Below are 25,945 nucleotides of genomic sequence, written 5' to 3' on the forward strand. Positions count from 1 at the left end.
CCCCCCCCGCAACCTCCTGCGACCTCTCTCGCGCCCCGCCAGAGCGCACGGGCGAAGAACACCCCCAACCCAGGGTCCTCGAGGCAAGAGTGGCAGCTCGATCTCGGCGACCGTATCCACTCACAACTGCAGCACCACTCCGGCTCGGAGCCCAGTCTATGTCTCAGGGACACCCGACGGGGGAGGCCAGGCGAGAACGAATGGCCATCTACCGAACGCGGGCACTTGGAAGGTTGGCCCCGGGCTTCCAAGCAAGAGAAAGCGTCCGCGGGATTGTGCGGTGTCACCCGACGTGCCCCGCGCGTAGACCAAGCGAGGCGCGGGCGCCGGACTCAGTCCCGCCGCACAGCCGCAGGCGACCCGCCGCGCTGGCTGCTACGGGTCCCGGAGCCTGCGGGCGCCACCAGGGCGAGCTCCGGACGCCTTGGCCGAGGGGCGCGCCCTGCTGGCTGTCGCGGATTCCATTGGGTCGCAAGGTCGGAGGCGGGGCCTCCGCTGCCAGCCGCGCCTCCAGCATGCTGGATACTGGCTACTGACTCGGGGCTCAGGCCTCGGACACGACGTAGCTAGCCCGCGGCGTCTGAGCTGCAGCTGGGACTTGGCGCGGAGCGGAGCGTCCGGGAGCAGCTGGAGGCGGGCTGCCGGGAGGAGGTGGCCCTTGCCGGCGAGTTCAGCGTGAGCGGGCGAGAGCGGACCGCCAGACGGTGCGCTTCGGCTCCTAGTCCTGGACTGTCTGGAGGTCTGCCCTCCTTCCGTCTCTCCCTCTGTCGGCGTCCGGGGCTGTCTCCCGGCCTTGAGGTAAGTTGTTCTCTCCCCAGCACGGGTCTGTCACTCTCTCCCCTGTCTCTGTCTTCGCCCTCCGCCTGCAGGGCCCCAGAAAGCGAATCCACTAACTGCCTGGCTGGACCGCGCCCATCCCAGCCCTGGCTCCCCTGACCGCGTCTCGCTCCGGAACCGCGCACAGCCGTGGCTTCCGTGACCTCGTCCCGCTCCAGAGCCGCGTACGGCCCTGGCTCTCATGACCAGGTCCCGCTCCGGAGCCGCGCACACCCCTGATTCTCGTGACCTCGTCCTGCTCCGGAACCGCGCACACCCCTTCCTCCCGTGACGGCGTCCGACTCTGGAACAGCGCACACCCCTGGCTCATGACCTCGTCCGGCTCCGGAACCGCGCACACCGCTGCCTCCCGAGACCTCGTCCCACTCCGGAACCGCGCACACCCCTGCCTCCCATGACCGCATCCCGCTCCGGAACCGCCCACACTCCTGGCTCTCGTGACAGCGTCCCGCTCCGGAACCGCGCACACTCCGGGCTCCCGTGACCTCGTCCCACTGCCGGTCTGGGCAGCAGCAGAAGACGGCGCAGCAAGGGAAGGCAGGCGCAGGATCAAGCTGGAAGTCGATCACCAGGGCCTCTCTGGGAAGGAAACGGCTGGGGGAAGAGGAGCGCAGAGGCCCCGCTGAGGCGGGTGTGGTCGCCGCGCTCTGATAGACGCTGTGGCCTCGGGTGCTTCACGTGGCCCCTCTGGCGTTGGTTTCTCGGGTGAAATGCGGCCCTTGCTGACTAAAGTGGCGTGAGAAACTGGTGTAGGTTAAAAGAGCGCCTAGCACATCTTGAGCGCTCACTTTGTAGGCGTCTTTGTCACTAGTTATAAACACTCTCAACATTACAGGGGGGAGGTGCAAGCCGTGCGTAGGGAACGGTAATGCAGCATCGTAGGCATTTGGTAGGTGTTACTTATCACCGTCTGATTATGAGTAGCTGAGGAGGATAGTCGCCACTAATAACAATCTAACAGTAACAAAGTATCTGTAATATTTTGTTACATAAGTAATGTTATACGTTATAATTCATATACAGTGTATATTGTTATATGTATCACATATCATGGTTGTTAAATACATACTACGTTATAGTTATTGTTTGCAATACAATACAATTGAGTGTATAGGGTAGATGCAGAGAGGTCTGAATGCCACCCTCACTGTGCCGCTTCCTGGGGCGGGGGGGGGGGGGTGGGGATCTTTTGCCAAGTCACTCAACCATGTGGTGGTGCCTCAGCTTTCTTACCTACGCGGTGGGGACATCAATAATAGTACCCACTTGGGGAAGACCTGGCGATGACTCAATGCCATTGGCACAGAGAAGGCGCGTGGTCACTACCATTAGCAGGGCACCATGCTTTCCGGAAAAGTCTGCATTCGCCTCTCACAGGCCACGTGCTTTGTGTCCCTACAAGCCACTCTGTGCCCCAGGACTTTGATCTGGTTCCTTTTTTCCTTCTCCCTCCCCTGGTCTGCTTGGTGTGCCTCCCAACTAGGACATCCAGGCCTGCTTAGCCACATGGAAGACTGAGCCTGTGCACTCCACCCAGGCTGGCAGTCGGCCAGGGAATGTGAGGAAAAACCACCACAAAGATGTGCTTCCAAGTAAGTCAGGGGCTTTCAGGAGTAGATGGGGCTCTGCACCCACCCCTCACCGCAGCACAGTCCAGTCCACCCCAGTTTGCTCCCAGAGCACTCCCTCCCAGGTCCTTGCCAATCCTTGCAGTGGCTGCCTTTCTTTCTTTTGTTCTTTTAAGTTTGTTTGTTTGTTTGTTTGTTTGTTTGTTTATTTATTTATTTTGAGAGAGACAGTGTGAGCAGGGGAGGGGCAGAGAAAGAGAGAGAGAGGGAGAGAGAGAGAGAAAATCCCAAGCAGGCTCCATGCTGCCACCTGTGGGAGCCCCACTCCAGGCTCCACTGGAATTCACCAACTCTGAGACCATGACCTGAGCTGAAACCAAGAGCGGGAGGCATAATGAACTGAATCACCCAGGCACCCCCGTGGCTGCCTTTCTCCTGAGCAGCTCATGAGTGTACCTAGGTGGACCCCTGCTGTGTGTGCAGCATCCCTGCTGGCTTTCATCCAGGAGGCTGTCAGGGGCTTGGTGCCTTTTCTCATCTCTCCCACTGGCAGATGATCAGGCACCAGTGGTCCTGTCCCTGCTCCAGGAGGAGGGACACGACCACTACATCAATGGCAACTTCATCCAAGTCAGGCTGGGAGTCAGGGACAGGGTGGACATGGTGGGGGTGACAACAGGATCTGGGTGGTGAACTTAGCCTTTATCAGGGAGCAGACGGAAGCCGGGCCTATATTACCACACAGGGACCCCTGCCTCACACCTTGCTAGACTTCTGGCGCCTGGTCTGGGAGTTTGGGTTCAAGGTTAGCTTTGGGGGGGGGGGGGCGGGGGGAGCTAACATTCTGAGTCCTCCCTTGGCCTTGTTTTTCCTGTCCCCAAATCATTCCTCTCTCCCCTTATCTTTCGTGTCTCTGTGATCCTGAAGGCATGTCGAGAAATGGAGAATGGGCAGGTAGGTGTTCTCAGCTCTCTAGAATGCATTTCCTTGTGCAGGGAGAAGGCAAGAGAAATCTTGCTAGCACCTCCCTAATGCTACTACTGAAAGGCCCAGTTCTTGGAGTGACTCCACTATTGCTCTTTAATTTTTTTGTTGCTGTCTTTTGTCTTATTCATGGTGCTTATCCCTGCAGTGTTCACAACCCCTCTACTGCTGGGCTTCCCACCCCAAATCTGCACCATAGACCATCAGGTCCTATACTCTGCCTTCCCTGGTACAGCTCTGATGTCTTTTTGCCTCTCCTTCCTTCACTCTGCTCTAGCCAGTTTGGCCTTTGCTGTTCCTCAGATGTGTCAGGGATGGCTCTGCCTCAGAGCCTGTGCCTTGGCTGTTCCCTCTGCCTGGAACATTCAAGGCTACTTCCTCCATGAGGCCTTCCTGGGTCTTACATCATTTAAAACTCCCAGAACTCCCACTCTCCTTCCCTGTCCTATTTTCCTTTTTGCCTCACAGTTCTTCCAACTTCTAGCACACAAGGTAATCTACACATTGTTTATTCTCCATCTTCCTGATAAGAAGGAAAGTCCAGGAGGGCAGGGATCTCTATTTTGCCTGTTAGCATAAATTAGTTCCTCAGTAAACATATATCAGCATCGAAGGCACATGATTCTGCATTCTGGCCTGCATGGACAGGGTTGTGGGGTGGGTAAGTACTGCCCCGGGCGAATGGCTGATCATGGAGTATGCACAATCTGTAGTGACGTCCATTTTTCATTCCTGACTTTGGTAATTTGTGGTCGGCGTCTGTCACTCCTTAAGTCAGTCTGGCTAGAGTAAAGATGGGCAAACTTTAGCTGTTGTAGTAGGTCTGTCTTGCAGCCTTTTTCTTTTTTTTCTTGTAAATAAAATGTGTTAGAATATAGCCACACTCATATGTTTATATATCATGTATACCTGCTTTCATACTACAATGGCAGATTTCAGTAGTTTCAAGATGGGTAGATTGAATGGCTCACAAAGTGTAAAGTAGTTATTTATTATCTGGGCCTTTATAGGAAATGTTAGCCATCTCTGGGCTAGAGGTTTATCAGCTGTATTAATTTTTTTTCAAAGAAGCAGCTTTGGGCTTTACTCATTTTCTTTATTTTTTTTTTCATTTCCTATTTCATGAATATCTTCTCTTCTTCATTTTTCCTTCCTAAAGGTTATTTAGGTTTAACTTGCTCTTATTTTCCTAATTTCTTAAACTTACATCATTGATTTGAAATTTTTCTTTTTTTTATGTATAAGCATTTAGTGTTATTCACTTTTCTTTAAGCTTTAGCTACATCTCACAAACATGATAAGTTGTGTCTTCTCCAATTAGTTCAAAATATTTTCTAATTTCCCTTGTGGTTTCTTCTTTGACTCGTGGTATTTTACCACAGTTGTTCTTAGTTTCCAAATATTTGAGGATTTTCCCATATATCTTCCTGTTATTTTTAGTTAATTCCACTGTGGTCAAGGAACAACTTTATATGATTTCAATCTTTCTAAATGTACTGAAACTTGTTTTATGGCTATGAATATGGTCTATATTGGTAAATACTCTGGTATTTATTGGTTAATTATTGGTAGATATTCTGGTAAATACTCAGAAAGAATGTGTGTTCTGCTTTTGTTGGGCGGAATGATCTATAAATATCAAGTCAGTCAAATTTACTGTGTCTTTGTTGACATTTTAATATTTTTGTATCTTTATTGTATTTTATAAATCTTAACTGATTACTTTTCTCTAAATGTTCTATCAATCGCTGAGAGAGGAGTGAAGTCTCCAGCTGTTCTATAATTGACAATTAGTATAATGTTATTTAAGTCTTATGTTTTGTATGGCCTTTTCGGAGGGGGTCTACTTGCCTTATTATTTGCTGAAATAATATTGAAATTTTCTAATTTTAAAATTATCTGGTTTGTCTTTTCAGTTCTGTCAGTTTCTGCTTCAGTTATTTTAAAAATCTGTAATTGAGTACATATACAGTTAGGATTATGTCTTCCTGATGAATCAATCCCTTTTCCAATATGTAAGGTCTCTTTTTATCTCTGGCAATATTCCTTTTTCTGAAGTGTACTTTGATATTAATACAGCCATTTAAATTACTCAGGTGTGCATATCTTTTTCCATTCTTTTACTTTTTTAAAAAATCTATGTTCATCCTTATTTTTATTTTTTTTTGAGTTTATTTATTTATTTTGAGAGAGAGAGAGAGGGAGAGAGAGAGAGAGAGAGAGAGAGAGAGAGAGTGTGTGTGTGTGTGTGTGTGTGTGTGTGTGTGTGTGTGTGTATGGGGGAGGGGCAGAAAGAGAGAGAAAGAGAATCCCAAGCAGGCCCTGAGTTCTCAGCGCAGAGCCCCACTGTGGACTTGATCTCACTGAACGTGAGATCATGACCTGAGCCAATATCAAGAGTCAGATGCTTAATAGACTGAGCCACCCAGGCACCCCCATCATTATTTTTAAAGTGTCATGTAGGTGGCATATTGTAGGGACTTACTTTAGTATTCAGTCTGACAATTTCTGCCTTTATTTGGAGTATTTAGTTGTTAATATAATTATCAGTAATGTTGAATTTAAACCTACCATCTTTCTGTTTTCTATTTGTTCCATCTGTTCTTTGTCCCTTCATTATTTTTCTCTGTCTTCTTTCAGACTGAGAATTTTTATGAATTCATTTCATAGTCATTATTGACTTATTAGCTATACCTCTTTGTATTATGTACTTAGTGGTGGCTTTGGAGTTTACAAGTTAGGTCTAATTTATCACAGCAAATAATATTATACCATTTCATTTAAAATATAAGAACTTTAGCATATTTCAATTTTCCCATTCCATGCTTCACGTTATTGTCGCCATAGATTTTAATTCTAAATATGAAATACTCTACCATACACTGCTATTATTTTTGCTTTAGATTATCTTTCACTTAATTTTTTAATTTTTTATTTTAACTCCAGTGTAGTTAGCATACAGTGTTAGTTACAGTGTACAACATAGTGATTCAAAAATTCTATACATTACTCAGTGGTCATCAAGATAAGCATACTCTTAATCCCTTTTACCCATTTCACCCATTCCCCCTTCCCCACCTCCCCTCTGGTAATCATCAGTTTGTTCTCTATATTTGAGTCTGTTTTATGGTTTCTCTCTTTTTTTTCTTCGTTCATGTGTTTTGTTTCTTAAGTTCCACATGTGACTGAAATCATATGGTATTTATCTTTCTCTGACTTACTTCGCTTAGCACTGTACCCTCTAGATCCATCCATGTTGTTGCAAATAGCAAAATTTCATTCTTTTCTATAGCTGAATATCTTCTTTATCTATTCGTCTATTGATGGACACTTGGGCTGCTTCCATAACTTGGCTATTGTAAATAATTCTGTAATAAACACAGGGGTGCATATATCATTTTGAATTAATGTTTTCATATTCTTTCATATTCTCAAATACCAAGTACTTCAATTACTGGATCATAGGGTATCATGTCATCTGCTAATAGTGAAAGTTTTACTTCTTTCTTACCAATTTGGGTGCCTTTTATTTCCTTTTCTTTCTGATTGCTGTGGCAAAATTAAAACCTTCTGTACAGCAAAGGAAACAACAACAAAACTAAAGGGCAACCTACACTGAATGGGAGAAGATATTTGCAAATGGAATATCCAATAAAGAGTTAGTATTCAAAATATATAGAGAACTGATGAAAGTCAACAGCCAAAAAACAAATAATCCAATTAAAAAATGGACAGAAGGCATAAACAGACATTTCTTTTTCTTTTCTTTAAATTTTAATTTAAATTCTAGTTAGTTAACATATAGTGTAATATTGGTTTCAGGAGTTAATTTAGTGATTCATCACTTACATATAACACACAGTGCTCATCATAACAAGTACCCTCCTTAATACCCATCACCCGTTTAGCCCATCCCCCCAGCCACCTCCCTCCATCAATCCTGAGTTTGTTTTCTATAGTTAAGAATCTCTTATGGTTTGCTTCCCTCTCTCTTTTTCCCCCCTTCCCCTATGTTCATCTGTTTTGTTTCTTAAATTCCACACATGAGTGAAATCATAAGATATTTGTCTTTGTCTGACTTATTTCACTTAGCATAATACACTGTAGCTCCATCCATATCATTGCAAATGGCAAGATTTCATTCTTTTTGATGGCCAAATAATATTCCATTGTATGCATATACCCCATCTTCTTTATCCATTCATCAGTCGATGGACATTTGGGCTCTCTCCATAGTTTGGTTACTGTTGATAATGCTGCTATAAATATCGGGGTGCATGTACCCTCTTGAATATGTATTTTTGTATCCTTTGGGTAAATACCTACTGGCGCAATTGCTGGGTCATAGGGTAGTTCTATTTTTAACTTTTTGAGGAACCTCCATCCTGTTCTCCAGAGTGGCTGCACCAGTTTGTGTCCCTACCAACAGTACAAGAGGGTTCCTCTTTCTCCACATCCTCGCCAACATCTGTTGTTTCCCATGTTGTTAGTTTTAGCCATTCTGACAGGTGTGAGGTGGCATCTCATCGTGGTTTTGATTTGTATTTCCCTGATGATGAGTGATGTTGAGCATCTTTTCATGTGTCTGTTAGCCATCTGGATGTCTTCTTTGGAAAAATGTCTATTCATTCCCTCTGCCCATTTTTTAGCTGGATTATTTGTTTTTTGGGTGCTGAGTTTGATAAGTTCTTTGTAGATTTTGGATACTAACCCTTTATCAGATATGTCATTTGCAAATAACTTCTCCCATTCCATAGGCTGTCTTTTAGTTTTGTTGAGTGTTTCCTTTGCTGTGCAGAAGCTTTTTATCTTGATGAAACACTAACACTCCATTTTTGCTTTAGTTTCCCTTACTTCCAGTGATTTGTCTGGTAAGAAGTTGCTCCCGCTGAGGTCAAAGAAATTGCTGCCTCTATTCTCCTCTATGGTTTTGATGGTTTCATGTCTCACATTTAGGTCTTTCGTCCACTTTGAATTTATTTTTGTGGGTCCAGTTTCATTCTTCTGCATGTTGCCATCCCATTTTCCCAATTTGTTGAAGAGACTGTCATTTTTCCATTGGATATTCTTTCCTGCTTTGTTGAAGATTAGTTGACCATATAGTTATGGGCCCATTTTTGGGTTTTCTATTCTGTTCCATTGATCTCTGTGTCTGTTTTGTGCCAGTACCATATTGCCTTGATTACTATAGTTTTGTAATATAGCTTGAAGTCCAGAATCATGGTGCCTCCTGCTTTGCATTTCTGTTTCAGTATTGCTTTGGCTATTTGGGATCTTGTGTGGCTCCATACAAATTTTAGGATTGTTTGTTCTAGCTCTGTGAAAAAATGCTGTTGGTATTTGATAGGGATTGCATTAAATATGTAGATTTCCTTGGGTATAGACATTTTAACAATGTTTGTTGTTCCAATCTGTGAGCATGGAGTGTTTTTCCAGTTCTTTGTGTCCTCTTTCATTTCTTTCATAAGACTTGTATAGTTTTCAGAGTACAGATCTTTTACCTCTTTGGTTAGACTTATTTCTAGGTATCTTGTGGGTCTTGGCACAATTATAAATGGAATAAGTTCTTTGATTTCTTTTTCTGCTGCTTCATTATTGGTGTATAGAAATGCAATAGTTTTCTGTACATTGATTTTATATCCTGTGATTTTGCTGAAATAAGTTCTGGCAATATTTTTGGTGGAGGCTTTCAGGCTTTCTACATGGAGTACCATGTCATCTGCAAATAGTGAAGGCTTGACTTCTTCCTTGCCAGTTTGGCTGACTTTTGTTTCTTTTTGTTATCTGATGTTCATTTTATCCCCAGTCATTTTTTTTCTTTTTTCCACTTTAAATAGTTTCTATTGCTATGTCGTCATGGTCTTTTTTTAATTGTTTCTTCTATGTCTAATCTACTATTAGTGAATTTTTTATTTTATGTATTTTATTTTTCCTCTCTAGAAGTTCCATTTAGGTCTTCTTTATACCTTTTGTTTCACTTTCATCATGTTCATGTTTGCCTTTTCATCTTCAAGTATAATTAAAATGTTTTTAAAAATTGTTTAAAGGTCTATTCTTTCCTCATCCCTACCGGATCTTGTCTTCACTGATTTTTCTCCTGGTTAGGGATTTTGTTGTTTGCTAGTGTGTCTAGTAAATTTTTATTGGATGCTTGACATTTTTAATTTTACACAGGTCACTGTTGGATTTTATTGTCTTCCTTTAAAGAGTGTTGGACTTTTGCTGGAGGGTAGTTAAGTTACTTTTTGATGTTTGATCATTTTAAGGTTTGTTTTTAAGCTTTTGTAGGGCAGGTCTAGAGTGGCCTTTATTCTGGAACTAATTTCACTCTACTCCTAAAGTGTGGTCTTTTTTGATTCCCTACTGAATGCCCTTATAGTCAGTCAGGTCTCTCCACTCAGGCTGGAAGGAATGTAAATTATTTCTGTCCCATTATGAACATTGCAGGGAATGTTCATCTTATAGGTCCCTAGTTATTCTCCTTTCTTGGGAAGTTATGCTTGCCTAGTTTCATGACATATTTGCTCAGATTATTACTCAGCTAAATAGTCAAGGGGACCATATGCAGACTTCTGGAGGTTTGTTTGTTTACTTTTGTTTGCATATCTCTGTTCTTTCCAGGACTCTGCCCTTCAAATTCTAGCTGCCTTCTCCTCCCTTAGCCATAATCTCTGGCTCCTCAACTCGGTGGGATCTCTGGACTCCCCATGTCCTGCAGCCTGGTGACTGCCTCTAGGGAGTAAGCTGGAGTAGTCATAAGATTTAACCCATGTGTTTCCCTTTGTTCAGTGATCACAATCCTGCAATGCCTGTGGTCCAATGTCTGAAAATAGCGGCTCATAAAAAACATATCCAGTTTTTTTAGTTGCTTACAGTATGAGAATATTCTGGCCTGTCTTCCTCCTGCATAGTCAGAAGCTCAAGTCACCACTATGTCTGTGTGTGTTTAATCTGACAAGGCTCTGCCAGCTGGCCTGCACTATAGCTGCAGCTGTCTGTGCTTCCAGCAGCAATGCCTGAGGTGTCCTGTGAGAGTGTGGACGTATTGAGCTAGAACTCTAAAGCAGACTGCCCCTCTTTATTCCTTGCCCTTTCTCCCTTACCTTTTTGAAGAAAAAGTGTGAGCATTACTGGGACCAAGAACAGGAACCACTACAGATTGGACTATTCTGCATCGTGCTGGTAAGCTGGAGCAGAGGTGGGAACAGTGTTTTATGGAGTCTTGAATGTTAGGGAGGTTTCACAGAAGATTCTCAGGGTGGAAGGCTTTTGGGCTGAGCCTGAAAGGATGAACAGTTTTCCCACAGCCCCCTCACACTTATTAGTATGCAAATAGTCATAACTCAATACATGCATTCATTTTGCATTTTAACTATGATCATGATTATCTCTGTTATACAAATGTGCCTTGTTAAGTTCTTAGAATCCTTATTTCCCTTAACATTTCAAAAGTCAGGAAAATCTGTCACCTCAAGTCATACATACAGTTGGTACATGAGAAGTGCAATAAAACTCTTGTAGAACAAAGGAAATCTCTTTTTTTCACTATAAATGAGCTTGCTGGGGTGTTTAATCATATTTCTTCTTTCCCTCCTCCATCAAATGTTTCCTTCAGGAAAGCCATGGGGGATGTTTGAGCTGAATGCGTTTTAAAAACAATGTTGTTTGACTTTGATTTTTAATCAGAAATGCTTTGTTTTCTGTAAATGTCTTTTGGCACCTGTAGTCTTTGTTCTCCCTTCTCTTCCCACCTGCCCCACATCCTCAGACAAGGGAGACATGGCTGAACACAGACATCATACTCAGGGCACTTTAGGTCACCTTTCAGAAGGTACTGAAAAGGGAGGAGGAGGCTCCCATATGGGAGAGCTGTTTTCTGTCTCCATTTTCTCTTCTGTAAAATGGGCATTAGCAATAGTACTTATCTTCTCAGTTATTATTTGTTGGATTTAAATGAAAGATGTTTAGAATTGAGCCTGACATGTAGTAGGTACTCATAAATGTTTTTTTTTTAATTATTTGTCCCTCTTTTCCTGTGTTTCAGGAATGCCGATCTGTGTACCAGCTGCAATATATGTCCTGGCCAGACAGAGGAGTCACTAGCCTCATGTGCTCACCATGGCGGAGGAAGCCCATCACCTCCAGGGATATGGCCCCAGGCCCGTCTGTGTCCACTGCAGGTTTAAGAAATGGGTTTTATGGGAGTGTGGTGAGACAGAGGTGACTGAGAGTGGGGGAGGGAGGCAGGGAGGCCAGTGCAGAACTTGGAGCCAGTCTTGCAGATTGAGTGCCTCTTTTTTTTTTTAATACATTTATTGTCAAATTGGTTTCCATACAACACCCAGTGCTCATCCCCACAGATGCCCCCCCAATGCCCATCACCCACTTTCCCCTCCCTCCCACCCGCCATCAACCCTCAGTTTATTCTCAGTTTTTAAGAGTCTCTTATGGTTTGGCTCCCTCCCTCTCTAACTTCCCCCCCTTCCCCTCCCCCATGGTCTTCTGTTAAGTTTCTCAGGATCCACATAAGAGTGAAAACATGGTATCTGTCTTTCTCTGTATGACTTATTTCACAGAGAGCATAACACTCTCCAGTTCCATCCATGTTGCTACAAAAGGCCATATTTCATTCTTTCTCATTACCAAGTAGGATTTCATTGTATATATAAACCACAACTTCTTTATCCATTCGTCAGGTGATGGACATTTAGGTTCTTTCCATAATTTGGTTATTGTTGAAAGTGCTGCTATAAACATTGAGGCACAAGTGCCCCTATGCATCAGCACTGAGTGCCTCTTGAGAAACCTGAGGCTACACTGCTCACACCACATCAACTGAAATTTAGCATTTATTGGGCACCGACTGCCTGCTGGGGAGTAAGCACACAGTTGATGCTCAACAAATGTAAACAATTAAAAAGTGTTTTCTTTTAAATTGTAATTGGGGGATTCTGAGAATCAAAATGTGCTGCAGGGGATCCCCAGTTAGGGCCCTCACTGAAAACCCCAAATGCCTCATACAAGAGGGGTTGTGGGCAGGTCCTGACCCAGCTTACTCTTATTCTTGCTTGTCAGTGCAGGTTGTGGGTGAACAGGTGTCCCGTGCACTGTGGATTAAACAGGTGCTCTTGACCCAGGTATGAATAGGGCATGTGTGCTTGGGTGCAGTGCAGGCCCCATGGCCACCAGGTCCTGCTCATGTGTCCTCTTTCTCTCCACATGATCCCACCTAACTGCAGCCTCTTCAGCGTGGTCCTGGAGATGAGAAAGCAGCGGCCTGTAGCTGTGCAGACAAAGGTGAGAGCCTTAGTCTCCTCAATTCAAGGACACATGCCTCTTCCTCTTGTCTTCCCTTTTTGATGATTCCTCTTCCCCCACGAGGAGGAGTACAGGAATAGGAACCTGGTGGTTCAGATGTTCTTCTCAGCACTCCACACCTCCAGCCCCCTTTACCAGAACTTCAAGGAGGTACCAAGGCCTCCTGCCTACTGTCTTCCTGTCCACCATCAAACACCCTCAGAGACTAGGACCAGAGCAGAGGTCTGTGGACACCATCACTGCAGCATCTAGCCCCTGGACTCCCTCTGGGAGCAGGGACTGACTATGATATCTACCTTTGTTCTCCTCCTTGTGACCTTATCAGACTCCGCCTCAGCTTACCCCCCAGAGTCCATGGTGACTTCCATCAGGGGTCTGGCAACTTTCCTCCACGCCTCGCAGCCTTCCCCTCCTGTCCTTCCCCAGAATTGTACCCCACTCTATGATGACGCCCTTTCCTTCCAGATCCTTCCCACCACACGCCATTAGTCTGGTGAGGTCCTCAGGCACCCAGCCCTATCTCCTCATTCTTCCCTTTCCAATTTCTCATGCCCAAGGTAACCCTTTCCTCGCCCTTTCAACACCGGCCCCTTCCTTGCTGTTCAATTTACCAAACATTCACTGGCTCGCTCTTTGCCTGCACTCTGGGAACCTGCCCCAAGACGACACTTTGATCCCAGAGATCTCATTGCCTCTGCTTCTAAGGCTCGCCTCAATGTTAGCCGTTTCCTTGCTTCCCCGGTCATTAACTTAGCAAATATTTCTTGATGCAGCCCACTTGTCAGGCGTCGTGTCAGGTGCTGGGGGCACAGATCCAACCTTCCTTTGCAGCAGAGATGTCACCCCTCCTCTTTAAGACTAGCTCTCCATCTTGAGGCCGTCCCTCCCTCCCCTTTACATGCCACTTCCTCATTCCTTTATTCAAACATCTGCACGACAGGACCACCCCGCAATACCAATACGCTGCGCCCTCCACCCGCCAGGCTGGCCCCTTCCCTCCATCCACCAAACTAGCGGGGCCCTCCGGACGCACAGCGAGACGCCCCTCACCCAGAGGCCCCTCCCTCTCGCCTCGGAAACCCGCCCGCTCCCTCTCTCCCGACCCGCCAGCAGCCTCGGGCGGGAAGGAAGCGGGCGGTTTGCGCGCCGCGAGCGGTCCCCACCCCCTCCTTCCTCGGGCTCGGCGTCTTCACTTCCTCCCCGCCCGCCCCGCCCGCAGGAGCATCTCGGCGCCCGGGTCCCCGGCTCCCGCTATGGCCGACACGGACACGTACGCGGTGGTGCAGAAGCGCAGGGCGCCCCCGGGACCCGAGGCGGGGGCGCGGGGGCGCGGCGCGGAGGAGGCGCCGCTCTACAGCCAGGGGCTGCCGCGCGCCCGGAGGCCGCAGGCGCGCGCAGAGGAGGCGCAGGGGGCGCCGCCCGGGCGCGGTGAGTCCGGGCCGCCGGGGTGTGGGCTGGGAGGGCCGGCGCCCGCCAGCTCCTGCGCCAGACGGCTTGTGGCCGGTGTGGAGGGCCCCGCGGCCTCGAGGACCCCCGCCCCTAAGGCCGGCCTGGTCACGGCCAAGGCTGACGTCGGTGCCTCTCCGGCCGCGCCTCTGGGACTGTTGCCCGCCCCGGCTCGGCCGGAAGTGCCCCAGGCCTAGCCGTGGCCCTAAGTCTGGGTCCGTTTCTCTGGCGACACCAGCTCGTCCGGACGGAGATGGCCTTTGGCCCCGCCCCTACCGCGCCGGCCCCCAGGCCCCCACCCCCAACGCCTGGGAGCTTGGAGGATGAGGCTCTGCCCCGGGTGGGTTCCAGAGCTCCACGGGGCTGCCTGAATCGATCCGTGGGGGTGGGGGGTGGTTTTCTGCCCACAGTTCTGGCTGACCAAAGCCCCGCTGGGCCTGACGCCTACGAGGACGTGGTGGATGGAGCTCAGACCGGTGGGCTAGGTAAGTCAAAGCCTGGGTTGCTGGGATACCGCAGCTTGGACTGAAAACCAGGTGTTGGGGGTTTAGCGATAGTGGCATGGGGCTCCCACTCTCCGAGTCCTGTGGATGTGGCTGCAGTAAATCACAAGGGCCTGAAGGCTTGAGGATGACCTTCCACACATGTCCACACCTCAGCTTCTCCACGAAACCCACGGTGCCCTTCTTCCAGGCTTCAACCTGCGCATTGGAAGGCCTAAAGGGCCCCGGGACCCCCCTGCTGAGTGGACCCAGGTGTGAGTGCTGCACCCCTGCCTGCCTGTTGCCCCACATGGGCACCTGGACTGCTGACGGCCATTCTCTGCTGTGTGAAGTGTTGGGAATGGGAATGATGGTCCTGGATCAAAATAAAAGTTTCTCAGGGTGGAAATATGGGGCTTTGCCCCAGTGATTATAGCATTCAGAGCCTGAGGCTGGGGGAGGTAGCTGGGAGATAATGGCTAGTGTGACCACACTGAACAGATTCAATAATAAACATCAGGATGGGCCCAACCCCAGGGTACTAGGCAAGTTCCCCCAGGTGTGAAAGAGAAGATGGACAGATGGGCTTCTGGAAACTGCCCCCATCACCACATAATGGACTAGTTCATCTCAGTATCTGAGTCTCCCTCGCTCAGACATTCAGCTGGACACAGAGAAATGGGTGGGCCCTAAAAAGGACTGCTGGCTGCTCCTCCCTGCCCCCCACCATTTGGACGGATCCACGCCAGGCATAATAACCAAGCAGACTGATTGCAGACAGGTAAAAAATCCCCAGATGGGTTACACAGTCAGATGGGCCCCCAATCAGGACAAATACATAACCATACACCTAGACAGCCAGATTTCAGAGGACAGTCCACAGCCGGTTGGATGGACCTCCAGTCAGATTAATAAACTAACACCTTGACAGATCACACCCAGCAAGAGAAACCATCAAAAAGACCCCTCTCCCAGATAGGCAGCTAGCCAGATACCAGTCAGATGGACCTCTAGGTGGACAGACTCCCAGACAGACATAAGCAAATCCTTAGCTGAACAGACACACAGACATCCTCTCAGCTAGACAGACCCACCACCAAGTGGGCAGACTGACAGACCTAGTCAAACAGACTCCCAAGTAGCCAGATGGACTCCTAGCCAACCAGATAGACCCTTGATTGCACAGACACCCCAACCAGCCAGACAGCCTTCCAACCAGGCAGATAGGTGGACTTCTAGACAGGTGGTTAGTCCCCACCAACTCATCAATTCCACAAAGCCCACAATTTAGCAGACAGATTGATGCACCACCATCTGGGAAGACTGCCAGGTAGATCCCCAAGCAGTCAACAGGCCAGAAAAGTAGACGGACCCTCAGGTAGATAAGCATCCTAAGCTAGACAGATGGCCCACTGTCCAGACCATCTACCAGCTGGGTGTACGTTGCAAATCAGCGGGTCCTTTGAATAGGCTAGATCCCTGCTAGCCGATAGGGCCCCATTGGATGGATGAACTTCTAATTAGACACATGACAGATGACCCCAGCCAGACAGTGAGACACTATGCCCAGTCAGAGATAAACGGACCCCCAAGCCAAGATGGACAGATAGAACCCAAACCAGAGGAACAGATGGACCCCCATCTGGAGAGATGAATGGACCCCCAACAAGTCAGACCCTATTTAGACAGATCCTAGTCAGACAGACCCCAAACCAGGCTGATTCTGAGCTGTTCACATAGACCCCTAGCCAGACAGACCCCCAGCCATTGAACTGGATGCCAGATGCACCAGTTTGGCACAAATCTATGGCTAGTGAGACAGACATCTAGCCTCACAGACAGATGGACTGACCCCAGACTGACAGATCAGTGTGTAGCCAGATCGGCTGATAAACCTCCAAGTAGATAGCTGGATAAATGAACTCCAGACAGACTGAATCTCAACTTCACAAGATCCTCAGGAAGACCCCTGGCTAGACACAACCACAGACCCTCAGCCAGAAGGATTGCAGCCAGACAGATCTCCAACTAGGCAGGTAGACACTCTGTGAGCCAGAGAGATCTCCAGCTGGACAGACAAAAATGAGCCACCCAGACAAAACAAACAGTCTTTCATCAAGATAGATTTTAAACCAGACAACCCCAGGTGGACAGAAAGACAAGAGTAAATTTATACTTGATGCTCCTAAACCCTGATCTTGCTCTGTGAACCTCTCTCCCCATGTTATCTTCCTAACAATGTCTAGTTCATCCAGGTGGATTCCCAGCCACTCTTCCCCAGCACAGTGCCCTCCCAAGGCTATTGGAAAGTATCCTGTGTCTGTGATGAGAATGGGCCACTGAGGCCTTCACCTGCCGCCTGCCACCTGCCCAGCCACACCCACACCCCTCACACAGTTACTGTGAGAATTCAGTAAAAGAGGGAATATAAAGATTTAGTTCAGGAGCTTATGCTTGATAAATGTTAGACTATAATCATGTCTGGGCCCCTGTATTCAATATTCGTTCTGAGACAAGTCATTTGCCCTTTGAGTGTTGGTAAAAGGAAGTGAAACTTGCCTTGGTGCTTGTTGGCATTGGACTTAATTTGTCAAGTGCTGTAAGGTCTCTGTACAAGATGCAGTGAACCAGCAGAAACCAGGAATTTGCAGAGAAACCTAGGGATTCTCCAGTTTAATGGGGAACGGGAGGCAAGCATCACCTGGAGTCCAAACTGTCAGGCAGAAATTGGAGCTGACCTTTATGGAAAGAGGCAGGAAGGGAGACCCAAGGCTGCTGGTAAAAGAGGAAAGTTGAGGTGTCATTTAGGGTATAAACTGGCCTCACCAGCCAGTTCATTTGGCTCCAGAGACCAGAAGGGGAAAAGCAGCAGTATCTTGGAAGAGAAGCAGCCCATGGCAGAAGGAAGAGGCATATTTCCCTCCTCAGGGGAGGGAAATCCATGCCAATTAGAGTATTGGTCTCTGGGGTCTGTTTTGAGGCCAGTACCCACTCAGCCCAGTTTCCTGCCAGACACTACTATGACTATGGGGTACAGTAGACAGATGTAGGTAAGATTTTCTTATTGACTAAGTCTAAGGTTGAACTGTTTGCAATTCTTAGCTGCCCATTCAAGACTGAATGAAGGGTTTTCCTGCTTTGATTATCTGAGGAAGGTGATCAGCAACATAGAAAGTCTGTAGGCTTGCAAGGCAGAACATGCAGGAGAGTGTTGGGTGGGGCCATTTCCATATTTTATCTCATTTAATCTTTAAAATAATATTTATGAGTAAGTATGGCCACCGAGCCCATTTTGCAGATGCAGAGGAGACTCAGAAGATGGCTGTTAGTTTGAGATTCACACCTAGATTTAGGTCTCACTGTTTGGTGGTATAGAAATATAGGGCTCTGAGCTACAGAAGCCCTAAATCATTAAATGAATATAAATAGCTAGCACTGAGTGCTTGGTATGAACATGGCCTGAATGATTAATCTCCAGAGCAATCCATGCACACAGGTAAGCTTGTTATCCCCACTTTACAGAAGCCATGAATAACTGCAATGAACACAGCATCGTTTGATATGTCTTTAAGTTGGGCTGTATCATAGTGATTAATAGCTTGGATTCAGTCACTTACTAGTGCTATGATTTTGAGCAAGTTTTCAGTTTCTCTCTGGTTCAGTGAGTTTCCTACTCTGTAAATGGAGGAAAATGTTACTTTTATCATAGGGCTACCACACGAATGCTTAATCAGAGCAAGAGTGAATCTAGATTTTTTGTAACACACATAGAAAAGGAGATTTCTTATTTTTTCATGGATTATTCCCAAAATAAAACAATTCTAGATAGTCCTAGTCTTGGTTAGGAGTTGGGCAGAAAAATGGTTTACTCATCATAGGTCATTGAGCTAAGTAGTCATTTAGGAAAAAAGTTTGAGGCATACATCATACCTTAGAGCAGTACAGATCCTAAATGTATCAGATTTAAATAGAAAATATTAGGGACGCCTGGGTGACTCAGCCAGTTAAGTGTCCAACTCTTGATTTCAGCTCACAGTTCATGAGATCAAGCCCCAGATTGATTAGCGCAGAACCTACTTGGGAGTCTCTCTCTTCCTCTCTCTCTGCCCCTCCCCGAATCATGCTTTCTCTCTCTCAAAATAAACAAACATTAAAGTATATATATAATATATTTATATATATAAAATATTAAACCATAAGTATTAGAAGAAATTATGGGAAATTTTCCTTATAATCCTGGACTGCAGCAGTCCTCGCTAAGTATGGAAAGACAAATCAGAAGTCCAAAAGAAATGTAAATAAATTTTAATACTTAAAAATATTTCAACCTCATAAAAATTACCGTAAGCACAGTCAGAAAATTAATGACAAATGTGAAAAAAATTTACAACTGAGATCAAACAAAAGGCTAATTTTCTGACATATAAAAAGCTCCTAAGAACTAAGGCCCAAAGCTCAAAACAAACATAAGGTCAATATATGAATTATCTAGTAAGTGATAATTGTTTTATTTATTTTATGGCACATTTCTCTTATAATATACAACTTGGTCCAGGGGACATAAATCCTTAGGAAAATATGAGAAAGATAAGTGTTTGTTAAGCCATACCAGCATTCAAATCAATTTCAGATGTTTTAATAATTGCAGACTGTCCAAACATAAACACAAAGTGCATTTGAAAAGTTAGGGGCGCCTGGGTGGCGCAGTCGGTTAAGCGTCCGACTTCAGCCAGGTCACGATCTCGCGGTCCGGGAGTTCAAGCCCCGCATCAGGCTCTGGGCTGATGGCTCAGAGCCTGCAGCCTGTTTCCGATTCTGTGTCTCCCTCTCTCTCTGCCCCTCCCCCGTTCATGCTCTGTCTCTCTCTGTCCCAAAAATGAATAAACATTGAAAAAAAATTAAAAAAAAAGAAAAGTGATTTCAGTGGGATGCCATAGATTTCAAACATACCTACAGCTGTGTAACCTTGCTTTAAGGAAGACTTCTCCAAGAGATCTGTCCTGGGGCGCCTGGGTGGCTCAGTTGGTTAAGTGTCTGACTTTGGATCAGGTCATGATCTCATGGCTCATGAGTTCAAGCCCTGTGTCGGGCTCTGTGCTGACAGCCTGGATCCTGCTTCAGATTCTGTGTCTTCCTCTCTCTCAGCCCCTCTGCTGCTTCTGCATGTGCTCTCTCTCTCTCTCTCTCTCAAAAATAAACAAACATTAAAAAGAAAAAAGAGAGGTCTGTCTGTCTTTCTGTTTTGGGACTGACAACTGACAAGGTTAACAGGCTGACTGCCATGACCTCTCCAGCCCCAAGCGCTACTTCAAATACCAGAAATAAGAATTTGCATATTATTTCACTTAACTTACACTAGAGAACAAGACCCCAGTTTTAAAAACTTCTGTGTTCCCCCATGGGTTTAGCAGAGTTTTGGGTCAGTGAATATTTATTGAAATTAATAAGAAAGGAAGACTGTTGGTGAGAAAGAACTCTAAAGTATAACTGTGCCTGCATTTGAACAGAGCCTCAATTGGGGTTAGACAGGGCAAATGCTCTTATATTGAATACTTAAACAGAAAGAACTCAAAATGCTTTCCGTGGGGCTTTGGCAAAGACCAAGGCTCTTGCTGTATATTTTCCATTATTCTGAATTGGAATGCATTACAATGTAAGTATTTTCTCCTCTGAGTTCATAAATACAGTTAGTAACTCCTGCAAAAGGGAGCAGCCACTTTTAAAGATGCCACTGAATGTAATGAAATTTAGTCAGAAGCAAATTAACTGGATGCCTTCCAAAAGTACATAAAAAGATATCAAGACTTTTACCTGCAAAAAGTAACCGGGATCTGGGGGGGGGGGGGGGGGAGGAGCGGGCGGGAGCCTGGGTGGCGCCTGGGTGGCTCAGTCGGTTGAGGATCTGACTTCGGCTCAGGTCATGATCTCCTGGTCAGTGAGTTGAAGCCCCACCTCAGGCTCTGTGCTGACAGCTCAGAGCCTGGAACCTGCTTCAGACTGTGTGTGTACCTCTCTCTCTGCCCCTCCCCTGCTCACACTCTGTTCTGTCTCTCAAAAATGAGTAAACATTTAAAAAAATGTAAAAAGTAGGGTTCATTATCCTAGTAGTATGTTAAATGTATTAATTCATTTAATACTGCCAAAGAGGTTAAGTACTATTTTTATCCCTATTTCATAGATTTAAAAAACTTAGGTGGAGAAGTTAAGCAATCCAAGGACACACAGCTAGAAAATAACAGAGATGTGTTTCAAATCTAGGCATTCTGGTTCAAAAAAAAAAAAAGTTAGCCATACCTAAAAGCCCAGAGTTGAACTTTCTCCACCCTGACCTTCCTTAAATAGGTCAGGGGCCCCATGAGAATGTGGGATCAGCTGTTCTACAGCTATCAGGAAATGTTTCAGACTTGCATTGTCATTTGTATAGTGGATGCTTTTATAGCAACATAAAAAATATCAACAGTGTGATATTGTGACTTACAGTAAATATATATTTTGGGCTTCATCTACTAGCCCCTAGCTTCCAGCTCCTAAAACCTTTGGAATTTCCTAAGCAATAAAAGCAACAGGAGCATCTTTTGTAATAATATTTGACCTTTGGTCCTCAATTCCAGAAATTTCTTCAGAGCCAAAAAGTGAAATGGGTGTCATGTTATTCATAATAAGGCCTTCTACCATACTTGAGTTTATGTTAATTAAATGACTTTTGGAAAGCCTCTAAGTAACTAAGTTTGGAAGCTGGTTGCCAGGGAAACCAACCATATGATTAAAGGGTTGGAACACTCAGCCCCACCCCTGACCTGCAGTGAGGTGAGGTGAGGTGGTACCTGGAGATTATTAAATCCAGTCACCAATGGCCAGTAATTTAATCAGCCATGCCTACGCAATGAACCTCCAAAAACATCCCTGAACTGCCAGTTTGGACAGCTTCCAGGCTCGTAGACCAGCATGCATCCACATTCTGGGATGGTGACACACCCTAAACGCCATAGGGACAGAAAGTCCTACATTTGGGACTATTCTGGACCTCACTGTATGTATCTCTTCATTTGGTTGCTCATTCATATACTTTGTAATAAATCCTTAAACTAGTAAGTAAATTGTTATTCCTGAGTTATGTGAGCTACTCTACCAAATTAATGAAACCTAAGGAGGGGGTTGTGGGAACCTCCAATTTATAGCCAGTCAGCACAGGTAACAATGTAGACTTGAAATTGGCATCTCAAGGGGGCTCTCGAAAAGATGGTGGCATAGGAGGACGCTGGGTTCACCCTGTCCTGCTGATCACTTAGATGCCACCCACCTCTGCCTAAATAACCCAGAAAACCGCCAGAAGACTAGCAGAATGGACTGTCTGGAGCCAAGCGTAGAGGCCCACGGAAGAGGGTAGGAAGGGTGGAGAGGCAGTGTGAGCTACACGGACTGGCGGGAGGGAGCTGGGGTGGTGGAGGGGCAGCCCCTCTGGCAAGGCAGAGCCCCTGAGTCTGACTTGCAAAAGCGGAGGGGCTGGACTGCGTGAGTTCTGACAGCCAGCAGGACTTAACATCTGGAATGTTAAAAGTCAACAGCTCTGCTCCGAGAGCGGGAGGGCGAGAGGACACTGGGAGGGAGAGGTGTTGAGCCCTGGAGGACAGAACTCAGCTCGGTGGGGGAACAAAGGCTCTGGCCAGCGCCATCTCCCTCTCCCATCCCCCAGCCGAAGTCCCAAAGGGAACCAGTTCCCCTCACGAACTTGCTTGCACCACGCAAACACCCAACACTGTGCTTCTGTGGATCCATCCTTCCAACAGGTCTACCTGCCTCCCTCCCAGTGCTGCAGGGCCCCTCCTGCTGGGGACCACCAAGGGCAAAGCGAGCTAAGCCTGCCCCTCCCACCCCTGTGCACTTTGCAGATCCACCCCAGCTAATATGCCAGATCCCATCAAAGCAGCACCACAAGCCTGGCAGTGTGCAAGTAGCCCAGACAGGGGCCACGCCACTCCACAGTGAATCCTGCCCCTGGGACAGGGAAAGATAAGGTACACACCAGTCTGACTGTGGCCCCAGCGGTGGGCTGGAGACAGACATTGGGTCTGACTGCGGCCCTGCCCGCAAACACAAGTTACTCCAGACAGCACAGGGGAAGAGCCCTGCAGTTCCGCACCATTCCAGGGACTATCCAAAATGACGAAATGGAAGAATTCTCCTCAAAAGAAACTCCAGGAAGTAGCGACAGCTAACAAATTGATCAAAAAACGATTTTAGCAATATAACAGAACAAGAATTTAGAATAATAGTCGTAAAATTAATCGCTGGGCTTCAAAAAAGTATAGAGGACTTTCGGAATTCACTAAGAACATGTATGAATCATATAAGAAAGCCCAAATGAGCTCATCCTAGCCTGGGATTCTTCAGGCCATGACATTACAGAGGACTCTATGCTGATCCATGAGTACTACACGGGGAAGCCCCCAACCCCATTCACCTCAGTGTGGACATGAGCCTCGAGATTGGCTGTGTGAGCATCAAGGCCTATTTCAGCACTTTAATGGTGTCCCTGGGAAGACCAAGGGGGTGATGTTCATACCTCTATTAGTGAAATATGCACATTATGACTAAACACATTGAGTTGAGCTGATCATGGAGTCCTGTTTTAGCCCCAACCAGGTGATCAGACTCTCAAGCGACTTTCAGCAAGTAGGAGGGACATCGGCTTGCATATAGGATGCCCTGAGCACAGTGTTGCAGTATGCAGAGGATGTGCTGTCTGGAAAGGTATCAGCTGACAATACTGTGGGCCACTTCTTGATGAGTTTGGTTAACTAAGTACCCAGGATAATTCCCGATAACTTTGAGACCATGCTCAATAGCAACATCAATGACCTGTTGATGGTGACCTACCTGACCACTCTCACACGGTCACAGATTGTCCTCAGTGAGAAACTTGTAAACCTTCAAATGGGCCCTAAGTAGTACTCCTGCCAGGCTTGGCCACCCTAGGACCAGAATGGAGTGAAACAGGGTGGTTTCCTCGTGGTTTGAGTCAGACTGAGTCAGTCAACTACTTGTGACTCTAAATAAACATAGCCTACCTTTGGAGAGAGGGAGAGAGAGAGAGAGAGAGAGAGAGAGAGAGAGAGAGAGAAACTAGAATATAAAGGATTCAGCCCTAGAACTCTGCCAAATGGCAGGGGAGCAGCTGAAACTCACTCTGGATCAGAGGGACTAAGGAGTTCCATGATTACCATTTTCCCTCCACCATGACAGCATGGACAGGAGCAGGGTTTGGGCATCCTAGCTGGTCTACTGCCTCAGTGGGCCCCAGGCTCCTAGCCCATACCAACCACAGCCATCCTACCAAGGCAGTCCCAGCATGGCACATACTAGAAAAATCCCCGGCATGGTGCATACTGGAACACATACTGAAACAGCTCCAGCCATCTTGCCTAGGTAACACAGGTACAAACCTCAGTATACCTTCAGCACAGAGAGCTTAGGACTGTCCCAGCCATGTCCACATCAGCTTCAGCTGTTCTACCAAGATGCCCTCTGAATGAAGAGGGCAAGGGTTTTAAAAAACAAGGATAGGTTAAGGGATCTCTTGGATAATATCACACAAACAAATATTCACATTATAGGGGTCCCAGAAAAAAGAAGAGAGAAAGGGGCAAAAAAATATTTGAGGAAATAATACTTGAAAGCTTCCTTAGCCCGGGGAAGTAAACAGACATCAAGGTTCAGGAAGCACAGAGAGTTTCAAATAAGATGAACCCAAGGATTTCCACACCATGACACATAACAATGAAAATGTGAAAGATTAAAGATAATTTTAGAAGAAACAAGAATTTTAGAAGAAACAAGAGAGAAGCAACTACTTATTTATGAGGGAAACCTTATAAGACTAAAGCTGATTTTTCAGCTGAAATTTTGCAGGCATTATATATTCAAAATGCTGAAAGAAAAAAACCTACAACCAAGAAGACTCTACCTTGCAAGGTAGAATTAAGAATCAAAAGAGAGAAGAAGAGTTTCCCAGACAAACAAAAGTTAAAGGAATTACCACTAAACCAACCTTACAAGAAATGTTAAATGGAATTCTCTAAGTGGAAAGAACAGGCCATAATTAGAAGAAAATTATGAAAGGAAATAATTTCATGAGTAAAAGCTAACATACAGAAAAGGTAGTAAAGCAATCACTTATGAAGCTAGTATTAAGGTTACAAGATGAAAGTAGTAAAATTATTTATATCTAAAAAATTAGTTAAGGGGACCCACAAAATAAAATGATGTAAAATATGATAACATATACATAAGATGTGGAGGAGAGCAAAAAAGACTTCTTTTAGAATGAGTTTGGGGGTGTGTCTGGGTGGCTCATTCGATTGGATGTTTGGCTCTTGGTCTCAGTTCAGGTCTTGATCTCAGGTTTGTGAGTTCAAGCCCCTCATAGGGCTCCATGGTGTGAAGCCCATTTTTATTTATTTATTTATTTATTTATTTATTTATTTATTTAATTTATTTAATTTTTTAAATTTTATCTTTGAAGCCTACTTAAAAAAAAAAGTTAGAATGAGTTTGAACTTAAGTGACCATCAACTTAATATAGACTGCTATATACTAAGGACATTACATATAGACCATATGGTCACCACAAAACAAAATCATATAATAGATAGCAAAAAATAAATAGAAAGAAAGCCAAGCATTACATTTAAAAAGTCATCAATCACAAGGAAAGAGAGCAAGAGAAGAAGGAAAAAACAAATAAGAACTACAAAAACAACCAGAAAACAATTCAATAAATAGCAATAAGTACATACTATCAATAATTAATTTAAATTTACATGGTCTAAATGATCTAATCAAAAGACATAAGGTAATAGACTAGATTAAAATAAAAACATAAGACCCATCCATATGCTGCCTACAAGGAACTCATTTCAGACATAAAGACAAGTATAGACAGAAAATGAAAGGATGGAAAAAGATATTCCTTGCAAATGGAAGTGAAAAAAAAAGAAAATATTGGTAGCAATATTTGATCAGACAAAATTGACTTTAAAACAAAGACTGTAACAAGAGAAAGGGCACTACATAATGACAAAGAGGTGAATCTAGCAAAAGGATATAACAATTGTAAATATCTATGCACCCAAAATGGGAGCACCCCTAAATAATATAAATCAAATATTAACAGATATAAAAAGAGAAATTGACAGTTATACAATAATACCAGGGGATTTTAACACCCCACTTAAATCAATGGATAGATCATCCAGACAGAAAATGAATAAGGAAACAGTTCCTCTCAACAAAACATTAGACCAGATGGAC

At 45.5% G+C, this 25,945-nt stretch overlaps 1 protein-coding gene and 1 pseudogene across 1 annotated transcript in view; both read left to right on the forward strand.

Annotated features, from left to right (window-relative positions):
• Positions 1-785: 785 nt before the first annotated feature.
• LOC106979786 (zonadhesin) overlaps positions 786-25,945 on the forward strand; it is a 130,489-nt gene continuing 105,329 nt past the window's right edge. Inside the window, exons 1-6 of the mRNA XM_053203494.1 lie at positions 786-2,429; positions 11,434-11,569; positions 12,470-12,526; positions 12,629-12,686; positions 13,927-14,135; positions 14,564-14,638. Of these exons, the coding sequence (XP_053059469.1) occupies positions 13,961-14,135; positions 14,564-14,638 (250 nt within the window). The 5' untranslated portion in view covers positions 786-2,429; positions 11,434-11,569; positions 12,470-12,526; positions 12,629-12,686; positions 13,927-13,960. The remainder of the gene's footprint in view (positions 2,430-11,433; positions 11,570-12,469; positions 12,527-12,628; positions 12,687-13,926; positions 14,136-14,563; positions 14,639-25,945) is intronic.
• Positions 14,715-24,926, forward strand: LOC113600836 (eukaryotic translation initiation factor 3 subunit F-like; annotated as a pseudogene).

The sequence above is a fragment of the Acinonyx jubatus genome, chromosome A1 (genome assembly GCF_027475565.1).
Source record: "Acinonyx jubatus isolate Ajub_Pintada_27869175 chromosome A1, VMU_Ajub_asm_v1.0, whole genome shotgun sequence".
NCBI classification, from domain to species: Eukaryota; Metazoa; Chordata; class Mammalia; order Carnivora; family Felidae; genus Acinonyx; species Acinonyx jubatus.